Here is an 18,156-nt window from a genome sequence, read left to right as displayed (position 1 = left end):
GAGAAGACATCAGCCAGAGGTTGAATTAATCAATCAATCATGGCTGTGTATGAAGCCGCCATAAAAATCCAGAAGGACAGTAATGCGGAGGGTGCTGGGAGGCTGGAGCCAGGAGAGGGCATGGAAGCTCAGGCCCTCCCTGCATACCTGCCTGCTGCACCTCTTCCATCTGGCTGTTCATTTACACCCTTTGAAATATCCTTTGTAATAAATCTGCAGTAGTTAGTAAACCATCTTCCTGAGTTCTGTGAGCTGTTCTAGCAAATGATCCAACCCAAGGAGTGGGTTGTGAGAACCTCCGATTTAGAGCTGGTCAGTCAGAAGCACAAACAGAGACCTGGGTCTGAAGTGGGAGCAGTCTGTGGGACTGAGCCTTCCATCCTCGGGATATGACGCTACCTCCCAGTAGAGAGTGTCAGACTTGAGTTCACTTGTAGGACACCTAGCTGAGAACTGGAGAATTGCTTGGTGTGGAAAACCCACACATTGGGTAACCAGAGTGCAGACGTGTGGTGATGAGAGCAGAGAAGGAAAAGAGGAGGTTTCCTTCCACACTGACTTAGCTTTGTTCATTGAACACTATAGTTCAGTTTAAAACATGATTTTTTTCCTTTTTAAGTTTACAAAAAGTAATTAGTTAACTATATAATGCTGCTGATAAGGGTGCGGTGAAACAAATGTATTCAAATATTGCTAAATGGCATTGAAATTTGGTTCACATCTTTTGAGAAGTACTTGGTTGGCATGTATTCAAAAGCTTTGCCAAAATAGTTGTACCCTTTGGCCCACTAATCCCTTTGCTGGTAACATCTGTCCAAGCTGTTTCGAAGAAAACTTACAGATAAGTTATAAATACAAGGCAAGGAACAATTTTTCCTGAACCTTTTGAGACTAAGTTGCTGATAATGATGCCTTACCATCCAAAGCCACAGGCCTAGGGAGGGCAGGGCTGGGACCCAGCTCCCTCTCGTCTCCCTACACCAGCCTCCAAGGGGAGACTTTCTCCATGTCATTTGTAAGGCATGTGCCTTTGTATTTGCACATTTTAAAAACAACACAGGAACAGGACTTTAATAACCATGTAAAGAAATATATTTTGTTGTTGTTGTTTTCCAGTGAATAAAATTGGCCTGCATACAGAAGGAGAAAACTGTGGAAATGCAGAAAAGCTTGCAGAGTACATTTGTTCTAGTAAGTAGAACAAGGTCGCCCCAAATGAAGCCCATTTATTTTTGTTGGTCGGTCTCGCAACCAGCACCTCGGGAAAGGGCCACCTCCTCGGTGACGATGCTGATACTGTGGCTGATGGGTGTGTGCCGCTCCAAGACCGTGGCTGCCCTGTATCTGCATCTGTCTGTGCTGGTCTGAGATCCAGCCTACTGCCCTCCACCCCCTCCACCCAGGGACTTGAGACAACCTGAACGTGACACAGAATAAAAGGGCTGGAGACAAAACCAGAAGCAAGACCCTCTGCAGGGATTGTAAGGGGAGTGGAAGCAGCAGAAGCTGCTGGCGCCGTCCCTCTGTCTGCCGGCCCCCCGCCTTCCTGGTAGGAGTCTCTTCCCTGTCCGAATTGCCCCCCACAAAGCCCGCTCCCCCTAAAGAGCCCACTCAGCCCCCCATAAGCTCATCACTGGGCAGCATATGGGCTGAGACTTAAAATGGCAAGGGTTCTGGGGATACTTGTATTTAAATAAGGATTAAGCTTTAATTATGAAAGTTTCAGCTTCTGACCAAACATGGGCCAAGATTTTTGGAGCAGAGCTCTCCGAGAGAGAGGACGGAGAGCCTCGATACGTACTTGCAGGGGAGCCCCACCTCCAAGTTGTGTGTCCCAGCCTCTCCCCTACACGTCTGATCCAACTGCACACACGTGCTCTTGTGTCCTTGTCACTTGGATCCCTCCCTGAGAGATGTGTGACATCAGACCCCCACGTGAAAGATGACACAGAACCAGCTTGCCTTCTGTCACTGAGAGGGAATCAGAGCTTCGCTCCTCGGGGTCAGGGGGTGTGGAACTGTCTGCGAGGGCCAGATACGCCGTCTTTGCGGCCACATCCTCTGCCCATCGTAGCACGAGAGCAGCCGTAGACCATGGGCTGGGTTCTGACCTGGGTTTGCGGTTTGCAGACCCTTTCTAGAGCTTGCTGAGCTAGAAGACAGGGCCAGGTTGGCTGCTGACGCCTGAGGTTTTGCTCTGAGGTGGTCCCAGGAGAGGGGTGTCTTCTCTGCCCCTGGGGTGGTGGTTTCAGGGTGGGCAGGGGGCAAGGACACCTTAACCAGGAACTTTTACGGCTTCTGGGACCGTGGTGCGTGGTTTTGTGTCTGGGCATGGTGTGTAAGAACATTTCTTCTCCAGGTAACGATCTCTAAGGTCTTAGGAGGCCTTCCTGTCACGAGCCAGTGCTGTTGGTGAAGGTTCTCGAGCTCGTGTGTTTCTGTTGACCCCTAGGAGCTGGACCTGAAAAAGTCGCACATCCTCCACTTCCCCGTGGACCAGGCCCCCTGGAGCTCAGGCAGGGGATGGCAGAGGGACTTCCCAGGTTCCCAGTTGGCTCTCCTTTCTCCACTTTTCTTTTAAGAATAATTTTATTTCCTCTTTCCTGGGCCACTGTATGCGCTGTGTTAACATCGAGGACGAGACGTTCCTGGGTGGTCAGCGTGTTCCTGGCGCGCCCCCTGCCTCGCCTCATTTGGTCCTCACTACCGTCCACTGCAGGCTGCACAGTCCAGTATGGCAGCCAGGAGCCACATGTGCCTATTTAAATTTAAATTAATTTAAATTAATCGAAATAAAAATGTGGCTCCCCCGTCGCACCAGGCACAGGCCACAGCTCAGCCGTCACTGGCGGCTCAGGCACCACAGGGGCAGCCTAGGGGCACCCAGCATCACCCAGCGCTCTTCTCGATGGTGCTGTTGTCCAGGCTACGGGGACCGAGTGACCATCCAAGGTCCCAGAGCTGGGAGGGGACAGGCGGGAGGGCAGACTCCACACGGCACGGCCCGTGTCCACCCCGTGGGTCCTAATGAGTCTTCAGTTCGCACTTGGAATAGCAACCACATGAGAGTCCGTCTTGACTGCTGGCAGGACGCTCTCCTCGGTTCTCCCCAGGCGTTAATGATTTTCTCCCCCAGTCGCTCTGAAGCTTGATCTTTAAAAGCCAGGAATCTACTTCCAGTGCTTGGAGTAAACAGGCCAGTTCATAGTTATTGCTTATTTATTTTACTTAAACACTTATTTATTCTGTCACAGGCACTGTTATAAGCGCTTAAAGCTATTAGCTCATTTAATCTGAAAGCTCGTCGTTCTGACAGACGGTTCTTCCCTCCTGGGATATCTCCGCTAAGGGAAAAGGAAGTATGAATACAAGTTAAGTGGTCCAAGGTAGAAGACAATTTCAACATTTTGAGAGAGAGCGAAGGAGGGGGAGGGTGTCAGAGGCAGACAGATTGTGCGGGTTATTTGAACTGTCCCCCTGGACTTGCGCTGAGCTGACCAAGGGCTCGTCCCTGCAGCCTCGCCCACTTGCTGGGCTCTCCTTCTGTCACCCAGTCAGTCTCGTGGTCCTAATTACCTACGTTAGGTGCCCACCGCCTGCACAACTGGACCCTCCCTCACAGCAGGCCTGAGAGGGCGCGGTCATCGCAGTCCTGGAGGGCGTGAGAGTTCTACAGACACTCACATCTCCTCCAGCGAAATGACATTTACGTGCTCAGTCTAGTTCTTAATCACCAGCAGTGACTGTGTACAGAGCTCCCGCTCCAGCTGCATAACATCCTCTTAGGACTTTCAACACAGCTGCTGTCCTCAGCCCGACAGCCCAGCGGGCCAGGCCCCCTTCCCGTTAAAGGAACGCGGAGCAGAGCGTCTGAGCCCCGTGGTTCACCGTCCCGCGTCGGGTTAGACCCCTGCCGGGCCCCTGTCACTCCCTGTCGTCCTGGGGACACCTCACCTCTCACCCCTGTGTAATCAACCGGCTTTTACATTGGCCTATTTAGCTTTGGCCTGTTTGGGTTAAAAATCAGTAGGCAGTGAGGTCATCCCAAAAAGGAAATTTTTTTAAAGTAATGAACATTTATTTTCCATAAACGATCTTATGACAAAGAGGAAGGGTTGGGTGGTTGAGCTATGCCGTTTTTGGAGATGCTGTCAGTTCACATGGTGATGAGATGGGCCAGAGAGGTCCTCATCCACCAGAGTTTGTTTCCCGTAAATGTACCCGGTAATCTGCTCCATTGTTCAGTCATGGAAGAGTCCCGCGAGGAGTTTTGCTCAGGACATAATCCATTCGGGAGTGCTGATTATTTGCCTTTGGCTTCTTGGAGGAGGTTAGCACCCAGGAAGTACAGTCACGGGATGTCTCTCCTCTCCTGCGGCAGGTCTCAACCAGGACATTTTCAGGTTTTCCTCCCTTGGGCTGCTATGCTGGTGCTTTGCCATGAAGCCAGCTGAGCTGGTTGGTCCTGCTCGGCCTGCCTCTCCACCGGGCACTGGGGGTGCAGTGGGAAAAAGATGCCTGCCCTGCACCAGGATGTGCGTCCAACTCCCCATCTCCCTAGTAGTGACCAGCAGTCAGAGAACACAGATGAGCAGCTCGGTGCTCTGCTGGACCCGCAGAAGAAAGGCTGTGAAGGGCCGATTGTGGAATCTTCCGGAAGCCCCTTGCACACCCCTGGGCTTGAGGCTGCAGGAAAAGTAGGCCCCTGGTTTGGCTGCTGCCCTATAGCTGCCCCACAGCAGGTGCTGGGAAGGGTCTGTGGGAGCCGCTTTGGCCCCTAGGCTCCTGGGCACCCCACCACCAAACACACACACGGACACGCAGACACTGGAGGGACACCTGGGCTCTGGTTCAGAATAGCACCTGGTCATGGCTTTGAAAGTGTGTCACGAGGGATGGCACCTATACTGCGTGAAAACACTTCCTCACACTGGAAAAGAGAAAGCGGTGAGCATCTATTATCTACAGTATATTTAAAAGTTTTCCAATTGCTTGTGTTCTTTTATGTCGGTACTGATACTTACAGAGCCGTTTAAATAAAACACTCGCTGGTTTGTAATTAGTGGACAACTTGAAATAAGGACGCCTACAGTCATTCCTGTTGTTTAGCTGGGCCTTCGTGGAGATGGTGCTGGAGCGGGAGAGCTTGGCTTGTTCCCCGCTCTGATTGCAGGCACCGAAAGGGGATGTGTTCAGAGAGATCTTCCAGATGTGAGGAAATGCGTCTTTGTGCCTGACCAGCACTCGCTCCAGCTCCTTACATCTGATGGACAGACGGAAGGGGAGAGCGGTCGCCTCCACTAAAGTGCTTTGTTCTCGCAGTGCGGAGGATTCCCATCTGACCGCCCATCAGTTTTGCTGGGAGGTGGTGTCTCACACGCTGTCTCCACGGCTCTGCAGAGCGAGGCCTGCGGCTGAGTCTCCCAGGGCGGAGATGCGCGCGGGGACAAGAGGCTGGGACCCCGCGCGGCCGGCCCTCGGCCCTCGGGCTCCTGGCCTGGCGGCCGAGAAGCGTCCTTACAGCTTGTCTTCGCTGCGGCGGCTGCTGTTTCCTGCCTCCTTGCAGCGGGAGCCCAGGCTCCAAACGCCTCCCGGCCCATCCGGGCTCCTCCAGAAGCAGAAACGGTTGCTCCAAGGCCACCACCAGGCCTGACCTCTAACCTGACTCTGGTCACTGCACTCTAAGTGGTGACTGCTGCCCGGAGCCGCCACGACGGGAGGGGCTTAGGGAGCAGGGGTGACAGCAGCCCCGGGCTCTTGCGGATGTTAGTAGTCTAGCGCTGTTGCCCACGTGACCCCCCCTGAGCTTCCTCCCGCTCACGGTCCTGGAACCAAAGACGCAGGGCAGGGCCCGGGGCTGTGTCTCCATCTACAGAGTCTGCCTGTTTATTCGCAGGGGAGTCGTCAGCACTGCCTCTTCTGTTTCCCTGTGGAACCCTCAAAAGAGAAATCCTGCCGAAAATGCTCAAGGACAAAGGTGACTCCCCCTCCTCTCTGGGGTCCACCGAGAGCCTTCGCGGTGGCGGAGTGTCAGCCCTGGGGACCTACAGGGAGAGCAGGCCTGGGATGGACCAGCCAGGCCAGAAGGTGCAGGGTGCAGTCCTCCCTCCTGCTTCAGATCCGCTCCCATCCACCCGCTCAGCTCAGCTGGCAGCATGCAGAGGGGCACGGAGCCTTCCCCGGGAGGACGGGTGGGCAGTGACATGGTGGCGACCCTGGGGCGGGCACTTGTGGAAACCAGTCCAAGCGTGGAGCTGATCTCATCACGCACTCAAAGCAGCGTCCGCCAGCCCAGCCAACCTAGGCTCGCTCCAAGTCCATCGCCCCGGGCTCCATCCCAAGGTGCCAGGGACCAAGGTGTCCAGGCCCTAGTAGGCTCGTGGCTTCAGCCCGCAGGCTGGTAAAACTCCCTCCAAGCTCTGCCTGCAGCCCTGGCCCTCAGTGTGGGATTCCACACGGACAGCATCCGTGGGGGAGCGTCCCGGGCCAATCCCGCGGGCAACCCACACAAACACGGGAACAAAAGGCGTCTGTGGTATGAAGGAAGGCTGAGTTTTCGGGATCCTCATCCTTCCTCTGCCATCTCAGCCGCCTCTACCGCGTGAGCCACTCCACAGTGTTAAGCAGGGTGCAGAGGGCCGGCCGAGTCTGCTGGCACTGAGCCCACACCTCTCAGCTCCCGGCGGCTTGTTCCGGGAGGGTCCTGCAGCACCGGGCGGTCTCCACTACCTGTGCCCTGCAGTGTGTTCCCAGGGCAGTGAAGTCTGTCTTCTGGCTTGTGTCCCGATTGTGTCCAGGGATTCCCGTGGAGAGCTTAACCGTCTACCAGACGATCCCACACCCAGGGATCCAGGGGAACCTCAACAGCTACTATTCCCAGCAGGTGTGTGGGGTTTCCAGGGAGCTGGGCGGGCAGGGCAGAGGGGCGCAGGCCTCCCGACGCTGGTTCTGCCATCCCCAGCTGTGCCACTTTGAGGAGGCCATCTGTTGGCTCCATCTCTGTATCTGGGAAGTCGGAATAGACCCATCTCTAAGGTTTTTACAAGGATTAAGGGAGATAATTTACACAAAGCCCTTTGCACAGCCTGGGGTCAACAGTGGCTTGATGTCATGCTTCATGGTGTGGGGCACTGGTGGAGCTGCAGGGCAGAGGCTGGAGAGGGGCTGGGCCCACGCTGGGAAGGCCTTCAGGGCCCACGGGGGAGTCTGGATTGAATTTGGGAGGCCGCGGGAACCTTTGGAGGCTTCAGTCAGAAGGGTGCACGGTTCTTGTTTGGGCTGATTGAGGTTTTCCACATCTGTATCCAGTAAGACGCCTCCCCTTCCTCTCCCAGGACAGGCTTCTGAATGCCTGGCTGGTACTCGGAGACCCTGTTAGCACAAACCAAAGCTTTCAGAAAGGCCAGGTGGGCCAGTCCGTCTGCTGTCTGCTGCATTTCCGGAAGGGATGGGGCATTGATGGGGAGCCGGGCTGCTGCCTTACTTGTCAGCACGCTTTGGCCACACAACCTAGAGGCATTGTCCACTCTCCTGGGCGCTGGGTCCACGGCGCCTGTGTCCTCTGATCTGGGGGCCTGCAGAGCGACCAAGGAACAGCACCCAGCCTCTCCCATCGCACCCCTCTCTAAACAGTTCCCGACCTGAACTCCGCCTCCGTGGAGCCCAGAACGCCAGCATCAGTGGGGACCCTGCTGCTGTGAATGTACCTGGGCTGCCTGGGGCTGCTTCCTGCGGCTCTGGGGGCTGATGGTGCCGGGTAGAGGAGCATCTCTTTGCTCGGCCCCAAGGCAAGGGATTGACCTTGTTCTCTCTGCCTGCAGGGCATTCCCGCCAGCATCACGTTTTTCAGTCCCTCTGGCCTGACACACAGTCTCAAGCATATTCAAGAGTTATCTGGTGACAACATTGACCAGATTAAGGTGAGGTATTCAGTGGGCTTTTGATCTTTTTCAGATGCTTTTTTTTTTTTTTTAACTTTTACTAACTAGCCTAGAGTTTCCATGTGAAGTCAAAGCACTCCTGACCTCACAGACACCCTGATAGAAGCTCTGTAGAAAAGGCAGGGCTGGACTACCCTGGTGGTCCACTGGTTAACACTCTGCACTTCCATTGCAGAGGGCTCGGGTTCCATCCCTGGTCCGGGAAGTTCCACATGCTGCACGGAATGGCCAAAAAAAAAAAAAAGGCCGGGCTTTAGGAGTCCCAGGCCCCGCTTGCAGCTCAGCAGTGCCACTTCCTGGCTGGTGCTCTTGGACTAGTGGCTTAACCTCTCTGAGCCTGTCTCCTCATTTGTAGCATGAGGATAATTATCCCTTTGTGGCTTTTATAGACATGTGTATGGTCTTCCCTGATAGGTTATTCTCAGGATTAGATGGAAGAATTCAGGCAAAGTCCTTAGCTCAGGGCCTGGCACAGGTATTAGCATCCTTTCCCTTTTTCCCCATCTAACCGTCTTGAAATTGTTCTAAAAGTGATTCCCCTTTTCACGTCTTTTAATTCAAAGGATTTCCATTCGCACCTTTAGGGACTGTTTGTTAGGAGTCTACAAGTAGTCACAGCGCTGTGGTGCCTGTGATGGGGATGTTCTTAAAGGGCTCAAGGGGGACTGAGGAGGGGGCGTGGGTATGACTGGGAGTGCCCAGGACAGGCCGCTAGCATTGCGGGCACTCACACAGCCAGGAGTGAAGGCCCTTACCTTTCATGACAGGTGCAGCTCACAGCACCCCTGGGGGGGTCAGGACTGTCTCAGTAGCATACACACTGCCGGCCCCTCCCTCCACCCCGGCTGGCACGCCCACTCCGGTCAGTGCCCAAGGATGGAGCACGGGCATCAGCACTGAGCTGTCGGGGGCATTTCTCAGGGACACTGTCTGCAGCCCGGGTCCAGCCCTGCAGGCAGGCTGCATGGGCCCAACCAGGCCCGTGGTGGTGAGTCCGAGAGCGGAGCTCTCTAGACGCCCTCTCTCCTGTGACCAGACGATTTCAGAGGGAATAAAAGGCTCACGGGGAAAAGTCATTTTGTGACCAAGCTGCTTCTCCTGAAATTATGTCTGCTGTTTGCTGGTTCCCAATCTCAGGGAGTTTCTTTCCTCCTTCCTTCCTTCCTTCTTTCTTCCTTCCCTCCCCTCCCCTCCCCTCCCCCCTTCCCCCTCCCCTCCCCCTTCCCCCTCCCCTCCCCCCTTTCCCCTCCCCTCCCCCTTTCCCCTCCCCTCCCCCTTTCCCCTCCCCTCCCCCCTTTCCCCTCCCCTCCCCTCCCTCCCCTCCCCTCCCTCCCCTCCCTCCCCTCCCCTCCCTCCCCTCCCTCCCCTCCCCTCCCCTCCCCCCTTTCCCCTCCCCTCCCCCTTTCCCCTCCCCTCCCCCCTTTCCCCTCCCCTCCCCCCTTTCCCCTCCCCTCCCCCTTTCCCCTCCCCTCCCCCTTTCCCCTCCCCTCCCCCCTTTCCCCTCCCCTCCCCCCTTTCCCCTCCCCTCCCCCTTTCCCCTCCCCTCCCCCCTTTCCCCTCCCCTCCCCCCTTTCCCCTCCCCTCCCCTCCCCCTTTCCCCTCCCCTCCCCTTTCCCCTCCCCTCCCCTCCCCTCCCCCCTTTCCCCTCCCCTCCCCTCCCCTCCCCTCCCTTCCCTTCCCTTCCCTTCCCTTCCCTTCTTTCTTTCCTTTCTTTCTTTCTTTCTTTCCTTTTTTTTTTAAACATCTTTATTGGAGTATAATTGCTTTACATTGTTGTGTTAGTTTCTGCTGTATAACAAAGTGAATCACCTATATATACATATGTCCCCATATCTTCTCCCTCTTGCATCTCCCTCCCTCCCACCCTCCCTATCCCACCCCTCTAGATGGTCACAGAGCACCAAGCTGATCTCCCCATGCTATGCGGCTGCTTCCCACTAGCTATCTGTTTTACATTTGGTAGTGTATATATGTCCATGCCTCTCTCTCACTTTGTCCCAGCTTACCCTTCCCCCTCCCTGTGTCCTCAAGTCCATTCTCTACATCTGCATCTTTATTCCTGTCCTGCCCCTAGGTTCTTCAGAACCTTTTTTTTTTTTTAGATTCCATATATATGTGGTAGCATATGGTATTTGTTTTTCTCTTTCTGACTTCACTCTGTATGACAGACTCTAGGTCCATCCACCTCACTACAAATAACTCAATTTCGTTTCTTTTTATGGCTGACTAATATTCCATTGTATATATGTGCCACATCTTCTTTATCCATTCATCTGTTGATGGACACTTAGGTTGCTTCCATGTCCTGGCTATTGTAATTAGAGCTGCAGTGAACACTGTGGTACATGACTCTTTTTGAATTATGGTTTTTTCAGGGTATATGCCCAGTAGTGGGATTGCTGGGTCATATGGTAATTCTATTTTTAGTTTTTTAAGGAACTTCCCTACTGTTCTCCATAGTGGCTGTATCAGTTTACATTCCCACCAACAGTGCAAGAGGGTTCCCTTTTCTCCACACCCTCTCCAGCATTTATTGTTTGTAGATTTTTTGATGATGGCCATTCTGACTGGTATGAGGTGATACCTCATTGTAGTTTTGATCTGCGTTTCTCTAATGATTAGTGACGTTGAGCATCCTTTCGTGTGTTTGTTGGCAATCTGTATCTCTCCTTTGGAGAAATGTCTATTTAGGTCTTCTGCCCATTTTTGGATTGGGTGGTTTGTGTTTTTGATATTGAGCTGCATGAGCTGCTTATAAATTTTGGAGAGTAATCCTTTGTCAGTTGCTTAATTTGCAAATATTTTCTCCCATTCTGAGGGTTGTCTTTTCGTCTTGTTTATGGTTTCCTTTGCTGTGCAAAAGCTTTTAAGTTTCATTAGGTCCCATTTGTTTATTTTTGTTTTTATTTCCATTTCTCTAGGAGGTGGGTCAAAAAGGATCTTGCTGTGATTTATGTGATAACAGTGTTCTGCCTATGTTTTCCTCTAAGAGTTTGATGGTGTCTGGCCTTACATTTAGGTCTTTAATCCATTTTGAGTTTATATTTGTGTGTGGTGTTAGGGAGTGTTCTAATTTCATTCTTTTACATGCAGCTGTCCAGCTACAGTCATCACGACAGTATGGTCCTGGCACAAAAACAGAACTATCGATCAACGGAACAGGATAGAAAGCCCAGAGATAAACCCACGCACATATGGTCACCTTATCTTTGATAAAGGAGGCAAGAATATACAAGGGAGAAAAGACCACCTTTCTTTCTTTTTTAATGTTTCTTTTTTAAAAACACAGCCTTTTTTTTTTGGCCGTGCTGCAGGGCTTTGTGGGATTTTAGTTCCCCAACCAGGGGGCGAACCTGGGCCCTCAGCAGTGGGAGCGCAGAGTCCTAACCACTGGACCACCAGGGAATTCCCTAAAAAATAGCTTTATTGAGATATAATTCACATACGATAAAACTCACTTTTTATGAATTACATATGTACCCTTTTAAAGTGTACAATTCAGTGGTTTTTTGTAAATTCACAGAGGCGCGCCACCATCACCCTCTCGGTGCAGAACATTTCAGAGCCACGAAAGAAACTGCATATCCATTAGAGTCACTCCCCAGCCCCCTAGCAACCACTAATCCAATCTCTGTCTCTGCAGATCTGCCTATTCTGGACTTTTCATATAAATGGAATCATACCGTATATAGCCTTTTGAGACTGGCTTTTTTCAGTTGGCATAATGGTTTCAGGATTTACCCATACCGTCATGTGTCAGTACTTCCTTCCTCTGTATTGCCAGGTAGCAGTCCATTCTATGAATTTACCAGAAGGAGTTTCTTGTGGTTTTGGTTTGGATTCCCCTAATGGCCAGTGATGTTGAGCATCTTTTCATGTGCTGTTGGCCATTTTTATATCTTCTTTAGAGAAATGTCTACTTACATCCTTGCCACTTTTAAACTCGGTTGCCTTTTTGTTCAGTTGTAAGAGTTCTTTTTTTCTGGATACAAGTCCCTTAATCAGATATGTGATTTGCAGAAACGTTCTCCCATTCTGTGAGTTGTCGTTTCACTTTTTTAACGGTGTTCTTTGAAGCACAAAAGTTTTCTTTATCTAGTTTTTATTTTATTATTTGTGCTTTTCATCATGTATCTAAGAAAACATTGCCTAATGCAAGGTCATTGAAGATTCACTCCTATGTTTTCTTCTAGTTTTATGGTTTTAGCTCTTACATTTAGGTCTTTGATCCATTTGGAGTTAATTTTTGTTTATGATGTGAGGTAGGGGTCCAGCTTCATTTTTTTTCCTCAGGGAGTTTCTTGAGGGGTGGCTGCTTCATGGGGGGGAGCGTGGGAGCTACAGGAGCCCGAGCTTCTGTGAGACAGCAGCCTCCTTCCCCTCATTCCCACACGCGCTGGGGAGGAGTGTCAGGCCACAGCGTCCTGAGGTTGTGCAAGGGCGGTATCTTGTTCACACTACCGCCAGCCTGCCTGGGGAGGGGGGGAGGGGGGTGCTGGGCAGGGGCTGCCATTGTCGGGGGGCTCACCTTCACAGACCACTCCCAGGCGGGTCCATGTCCACGGTGTTAGTCCAGAGGGGCGTGGGGATGAGCACGTTCTCTGCCAGAAGCTGTCGATCTTCTCAGTTCACCCCTGCACTGGCAACTGAGAGGCAGGGTAATTGTGCCCCTTTCACAGATGAGGAAACCGAGGATCAAAAAGGCTAAGTGATTTGTAATGACAGCTAGCGAGGGCCAGAGTCACAACGAAAAATCCTGTTCAGCACAAAGTGAGGCTCTGGATGGGACCTTCAGACACGAGCTTGTCTGGAGAGGGGCGTCCTGCTGACGAGGCCCAGGCCGTTGGAGCTTCTAATCTGGGATAACGATGGTCCTACAGGTAGCAGCCGCTGACGGTCACTGGGCGTTTGTCTGTGCCAGGCACGGGGCCATGCGGGTGGTTACACGCATTGCTCAGCTAATCCTCAGAGCAGCCTGAGGAGGAAACCTCTTAACCTTTCTGCTTCACGGAGGAGGGGACGGAGGCCCAGAGAGGGCAGGTCACTTGCTGAGGCCACTGTCCTGTGGAGCTGCGATGTGAACCCGACCCTCTGGCTCCGGGCCCTGGTCCTGACCGCTCTGCTTTCCTAGGGCCCAGCCACCCCCCATGCTGCACGCAGAGCCCCTTTCAGACTGTGTTCAGTGCTCCACCCGGCCCCGCCCGTGGCAGGCGCTGATTGATTCCAGGCCTCTCCTGCCCGCGCCCGCCCGCCCCCCCCCCCCCCCCCCCCCCCCCGCCCCACCAAGCCCGGGCCGCAGGGCTAGCGAGAGCTCGCTCAGGCCGATGGTGAGGCTGTCAAGAGACGGAGGCTTTTTGCAGGCGGTAGAGCTGGGTTCACATCAGGAGGTGTCATCTCATTTATAACCTCTCACGTGAGGAGCGATGTCCTAACAGACAGGAGGCAACAGGCCCTGATCCCGTCGCCCCCTGCGGGTGCACTGAGGCCCCTCTGTCTTCTCCCTGCAGTTCGTGGCCATTGGGCCCACCACAGCCCACGCCCTGGCTGCGCAGGGCCTGCCCGTGAGCTGCACCGCAGAGAGCCCCACGCCGCAAGCCCTGGCTGCGGGCATCAGGACGGCGCTCCAGTCCCATGGATGCTGAGTCAGAGGCCCCAGCGCCCTCCCTGGGCGGAGCTGCCCCTGTGGGCCCAGGACCAGGTGCTACTGCGTCCCGGTGGAGCCGGGCATCGGGCAGGGGCTCCTGGGAAACCGCCCCCTCACACTTCTGCCTCGCGCCCGGGGGAGCCCCCGCCAACACCGAGGCTGGGCCGGGACCCGGGGCCGCGTCAGGCCCACGTGCGCCTGACGTCCCTTCGTGGAGTCCAGCTCGGACCCCCGGCCGGCGCACGCGGCTCCTGTGGCAGCAGAAGGAAATCAAATAAAGTGCCCTGGCCCCTCCTGCTGACTGTGCCTTGTTACTTGCTGTCTGTGGTTTCAGTGCAAAGCTGTGTTTGGCGCCCGCGTTCTGAGAACTGACAAACCTGGTATGAATAATAAAGTTTGCTGTGTGTGAAGGAGTTTTATTCATCTTACAGAAGGACCTCGAAATTCCTGCTTTGTGGACAACTGTAATTCGAATACAGAGAGGCTTTCTTTCCTTCAGAGACAGAAAAACCGCATCAGTCCGCCGGGCTTCGCAGAGGCTGGCGAGGGGGCTCCCGTACTTCGAGGGGCTCCCGTGCAGATGCAGGGCCTGCAGGGAGGTTTCGGGAATCCGTCCCCGAACTTTATTCCCATTTTTATAAGCTTGGCCTGGCTTCTGAGCTGGGTTGAATGAAACCCGTGTCTGTCTGTCAGTCACGTGAGCTTGTGGTAGGAAAGATCCCTGGGCTCCCCGCGCATGGCGGGTCCCGTTGGAAGGCGTTTTCTATTGAGCGACTCCAGCCCCGTGCAGGGGCTTTGCCTCTCTGATGTCCATTCCCGTTAACAGCCCTCGGGAGTAGATGTCACTAGTATTCCCATTTCTCTGGTGAAGAAGAGGAGACTCAAGAAGTTAAGTGACAGCTAGTGAGTGACAGAACCAGGATGAATTTAGAAGGGGTTTGTGGACTCAGCACGTAGACCAGGACCGGTGACGTTCATACACCACCTCACGTCAGATGGACATTAGCTCGGGGGGGCGGCCGTCTGTTCCTGACGTGGGGGCAGGGGAGGGGTGTGTCAGGGGTCGGGCTGCAGGGCTGCCTTAGGTGGTCTGCCCACCACTTTGGTGGTGCTGAGTGCAGGGGGCATGCACAGTACCCTGTTTTTGCTCCCGGCTCTTCAGAAGTGGCAGTTGGGTTTTGGGGGTCTTTTTGTATCTCGTTGCCCAGAATTTGCCCCAACGGCACATGCACACAGTTATTTTTAGTCCCTTATAGTTTCTTTGTATTTTGTTGCTCAAGGAGACGTTTGTCCAGGTGCAAGCACTGCAGCAAAGGGTCCCAGGGCCCAGAGCCCAGCCTGCCGGGTCCCATAAAAGACTGTCCTTTGGGGTCGATGATGCCCAGACTGGGTGAGCCGGTCCCCTGATCACGTGCTTGGGGGTCAGGGCAAAGTCAAGTTGCTATAGAAACGGTGGTTTCTGTACTTTTGGCTGAGGCAGAGTTGCAAGCACAAACCTTTAGCATTATGAGCAGAACTGAAAATTATAAAGCTATGTATAAAAATCCTTTTAACAATGCTGAACCACGGGAGTCTGCTTTGTTACTTTACTAAGTGCAATGAACATAGTTTTCCTTTCCTTTGTAATTGTTTCCTTTTCTTTCCATTATTCTCAAGGATTGAAGCCAGTGCCGTGGCCTCAGAACCCTCTGAGACCAGGGGTGTGGCTGGCGCAGGAAGCAGAGGGAATCTGTTCTGACCTCGGGCGGAGCCCCATGCGTGCCTCACCGTATCACTGAATATGTGCAGGACCGAGGGCCGGGAGGGGGAGGCTCATCCTCTCCAGTCGAAAGCAAAGGTAGAATTGGACAAAATGGTTACAAACAACCATTTCAGGGCTCTGGAATTTGACCTGAGTCAGACGACAAATCGAGAAGCGTTTATTCTTGAAAACCCGCCCTTTGGGCCAGACCAGTGGGAGTGGCCTCGTGGCCTAGAGATGCCCCTCACCCCTGTGCACCCACTGCTGGGACCCTAGATTCGGGCAGGAGGAGAAAACCAGGGTTTTTTCAGTGCAAGGTGGTGAACCCTGTAGGAAGGGAATAGGAAGACCTGCAGCGTTGCTAGTCTGAGCTTGTGGTCCCAGTTGGGATGAGCCACAGACCAATCAGAAATGGAACGGGGACCTCGTGGGGATGAGAGCTCCACAGAAGGACTGACTGGGTTAGCCGACTGGGGGGAGTGCTTGTGTGCAGTGCAGTGCCGGCCCGACACAGACCAGGGGGATGCAGGGTGCAGGCCAGAGGGAACTTGTGGGGCCACGGGTGTGTCCTATAACCGATCGTGGTCGCACAGGGAGGCCATTTGTCCCGGAGGATTGCGTAAAATAATTTGGAGAGTGCTGCGTTATACACACGTTTTTCTCTGTATTATCAAAGTGAAATAGGTTAGACCACTCCTCAGGCTGCACATGAGAACCACGTGACGTGCTTCTGCAAAGGGAGTTGCTTCGCCCACCCCCATCCTACTTAATTGTTTCCTAGGGCAAAGCCCAAGCAGCAGGCGTTTCAGAAGCCCTCCAGGTGGTTCCCATCTGCAACCAGATGGTTTGAAAACCATCGCACCTGGCCAGGGGGCAGTCCCCGGGCGAGTCTAGAAGCTGGAGAAGTACGAAACAGGCGCCGGGCAGCGGAGGAGGAGACGAGAAACCCGGGTGGAGGCGGGCGGGGAGACAAAGGTGAGAAGGGGTGCGTGGGCTGCAGAAGAGGGGCCGCATCACCCCACGGGGGCAGGGGCGGGAGGCGGCCCAGGGAGGGTGAGAGCGGGGCTGGGCACAGGCGACAAGGATTTGCTAAATGTCTTTCATCCGCATGGCAGCCTGAAGTGACCTTTTGGAGAGGAGGTGACCAGGGTTTAAGGAGAGGCGGGGCAGATTTGGAAAGATGGAGGTCAGTTTGGGATTTGGAAGGGTTGCTGCCGACTCAGTCCATCAGAGGGAGGTGAGCCGGGCATCGAGGGTGCAGGTTTCCTGGCCGTCGCTGTGAGTGGGGAACCTGGGCTTTGGCAGCTGGGCTGGGGGGCTCCTGTTAGCAGTTTAGAACGTGAGGGCTGGTAGGCAAACGTGAGTTTTAAAGTGACTGGGGAAGGACCCCTGGTTCTGCAGATACTGGGGACGGCAGAAGGCAGCGTCTCAGTAACGTTCAGCTCCGGAAAGTTAAACCCAGAGAGGCCACACGTGGTTCTGCTCACCCCTTCCCAGAGGCTGACAGTTCCTCCTAAGGCCGAGAGTTTTGCTGGTTCGTTGTCTGTGGGCTGGTAGGAGAGAGTGAATGGCAACCTCAGGACAGGAGCTCGACAGGCACAGGTCCAGCCTGGGAAGGGTTAGCTTTGAGGTTGTGGAGCCGGCATGAGGCACGAGTCCCACACGACCCTGATAGAGCCCCCAGCCCCAAGTTTCCTGTGTCCTTCCTGAAGATCAGAAGGGACAGAACATGAGGTGGGAGAGGACAGATCAGGGAGCAGACACTGAACAGAGGTGCTGTAGAGGGTTCGCCATATTCTGCGTTCGCTCCTTACGTGGGCTCTTGTGCGCCCACCCCAGCCGGTGCCGCGGAGTGTTGGTGCAGGAAGACCTTTGGGAAGAGAGTAAAGCATCGTGCGGGAATCTGCGCGCCGAACCAGTGCTGGGCCTCGGGCCTGGGGTGGTCAGCAGTGAGTTGAAGGTGTTCCCTTTGGACCTTAGAGCTGAGCTCATAATTATGGGATGAGTTCTCGGGCGCTGTTCCAAGTTTTAGATGCTTTAACTCATTAGTTACATGTAATAACTCACCTAACGAGTTAAAATAATGGCTCCGTGCCAACTATTAGGTTAAATGTTGATGCAATTATGTTAATTGTGAATGGAAGGTAAAATAAAAACATTGCGATGTATATGGTTTTTTTAGAAAATAAACTAGCAGGAAATCATTTTACTAAAAATTCTAATGTGTAACATATTCTTAACAATAAGCCAAATAATGCCATTCAGGATTTACTGCTGTGTCTGAGAGGTTTATCCGGTGCAAAGGTGACGTCGGGTCACGACCTCTGACACCTAATGAGTCTGGGCCACGTGCTGGGAACCTGGGGGTCAGAGACAGCAGGGCTCCTGCCCTCGAGGGGCTGCAAACACTGTGAAGGGACAAAGTCGGGAGGCAGCTGAGCTCAGCAGAGCTGGTCTGTACTTCACTCGGCAGGACTGTGGCCGGGAGATGGGGGCGGTCCACGGCGTCACTCTCCGAGGCTCTGTCGCCAGGAGCCTGACAGTGGGGTCCCAGGATGGCCGTCTTCGAAACTGAGTCGCCTGCCTTTTGTGTCAGTGTCATTGATTGTCATATTTTCCTTCAGAGATTTTATTTTAAAAATTAGATTTCTTTTTTTTTTCCTTAAATCCATTTCTTACAATTGTCAGAGGTTCTTGGCTGGGCAATGGTGTCATGTGACTTCAGCCCTCGATCATACCTCTCTGCCCCTCTCCCGAATCCTGACCCAATCCTTTCCTCCCCAAACATTTTATAAATGAGAAGGGACGTGGCACCAGGGCTGACCGGTCTG

The 18,156-nt window shown here is 53.6% G+C and overlaps 1 protein-coding gene and 1 long non-coding RNA gene across 13 annotated transcripts in view; both read left to right on the top strand.

Annotated features, from left to right (window-relative positions):
- UROS (uroporphyrinogen III synthase) overlaps nucleotides 1-13,994 on the top strand; it is a 34,739-nt gene extending 20,745 nt beyond the window's left edge. For 3 of the 11 annotated variants that reach the window (XM_060126592.1, XM_060126589.1, XM_060126588.1), the window contains 5 exons: nucleotides 1,117-1,191; nucleotides 5,897-5,977; nucleotides 6,798-6,883; nucleotides 7,821-7,919; nucleotides 13,448-13,733. In XM_060126592.1, coding sequence (XP_059982575.1) covers nucleotides 1,117-1,191; nucleotides 5,897-5,977; nucleotides 6,798-6,883; nucleotides 7,821-7,919; nucleotides 13,448-13,582 — 476 coding nt within the window. In that variant the 3' untranslated portion in view covers nucleotides 13,583-13,733. Of the gene's footprint in view, nucleotides 1-1,116; nucleotides 1,192-5,173; nucleotides 5,873-5,896; nucleotides 6,088-6,797; nucleotides 6,884-6,961; nucleotides 7,407-7,820; nucleotides 7,920-13,447 lie in introns of those variants that run through there. The other 8 variants (XM_060126586.1, XM_060126585.1, XR_009536144.1 and 5 more) reach the window with 7 other exon arrangements.
- Nucleotides 13,995-14,690: 696 nt separating this feature from the next.
- Nucleotides 14,691-17,484, top strand: LOC132506824 (uncharacterized). 2 transcript variants are annotated; one of them, XR_009535965.1, is made up of 4 exons: nucleotides 14,691-14,974; nucleotides 15,241-15,421; nucleotides 16,107-16,300; nucleotides 16,441-17,484. It is a non-coding gene; the product is annotated as an uncharacterized LOC132506824 (long non-coding RNA). The 2 variants fall into 2 exon arrangements; XR_009535964.1 differs by having other exon boundaries at nucleotides 14,691-15,421.
- Nucleotides 17,485-18,156: the final 672 nt, after the last annotated feature.

The sequence above is a fragment of the Lagenorhynchus albirostris genome, chromosome 16 (genome assembly GCF_949774975.1).
Source record: "Lagenorhynchus albirostris chromosome 16, mLagAlb1.1, whole genome shotgun sequence".
In the NCBI taxonomy this organism is placed as follows: Eukaryota; Metazoa; Chordata; class Mammalia; order Artiodactyla; family Delphinidae; genus Lagenorhynchus; species Lagenorhynchus albirostris.
This window is presented reverse-complemented; position numbering and strand designations above follow the sequence as displayed.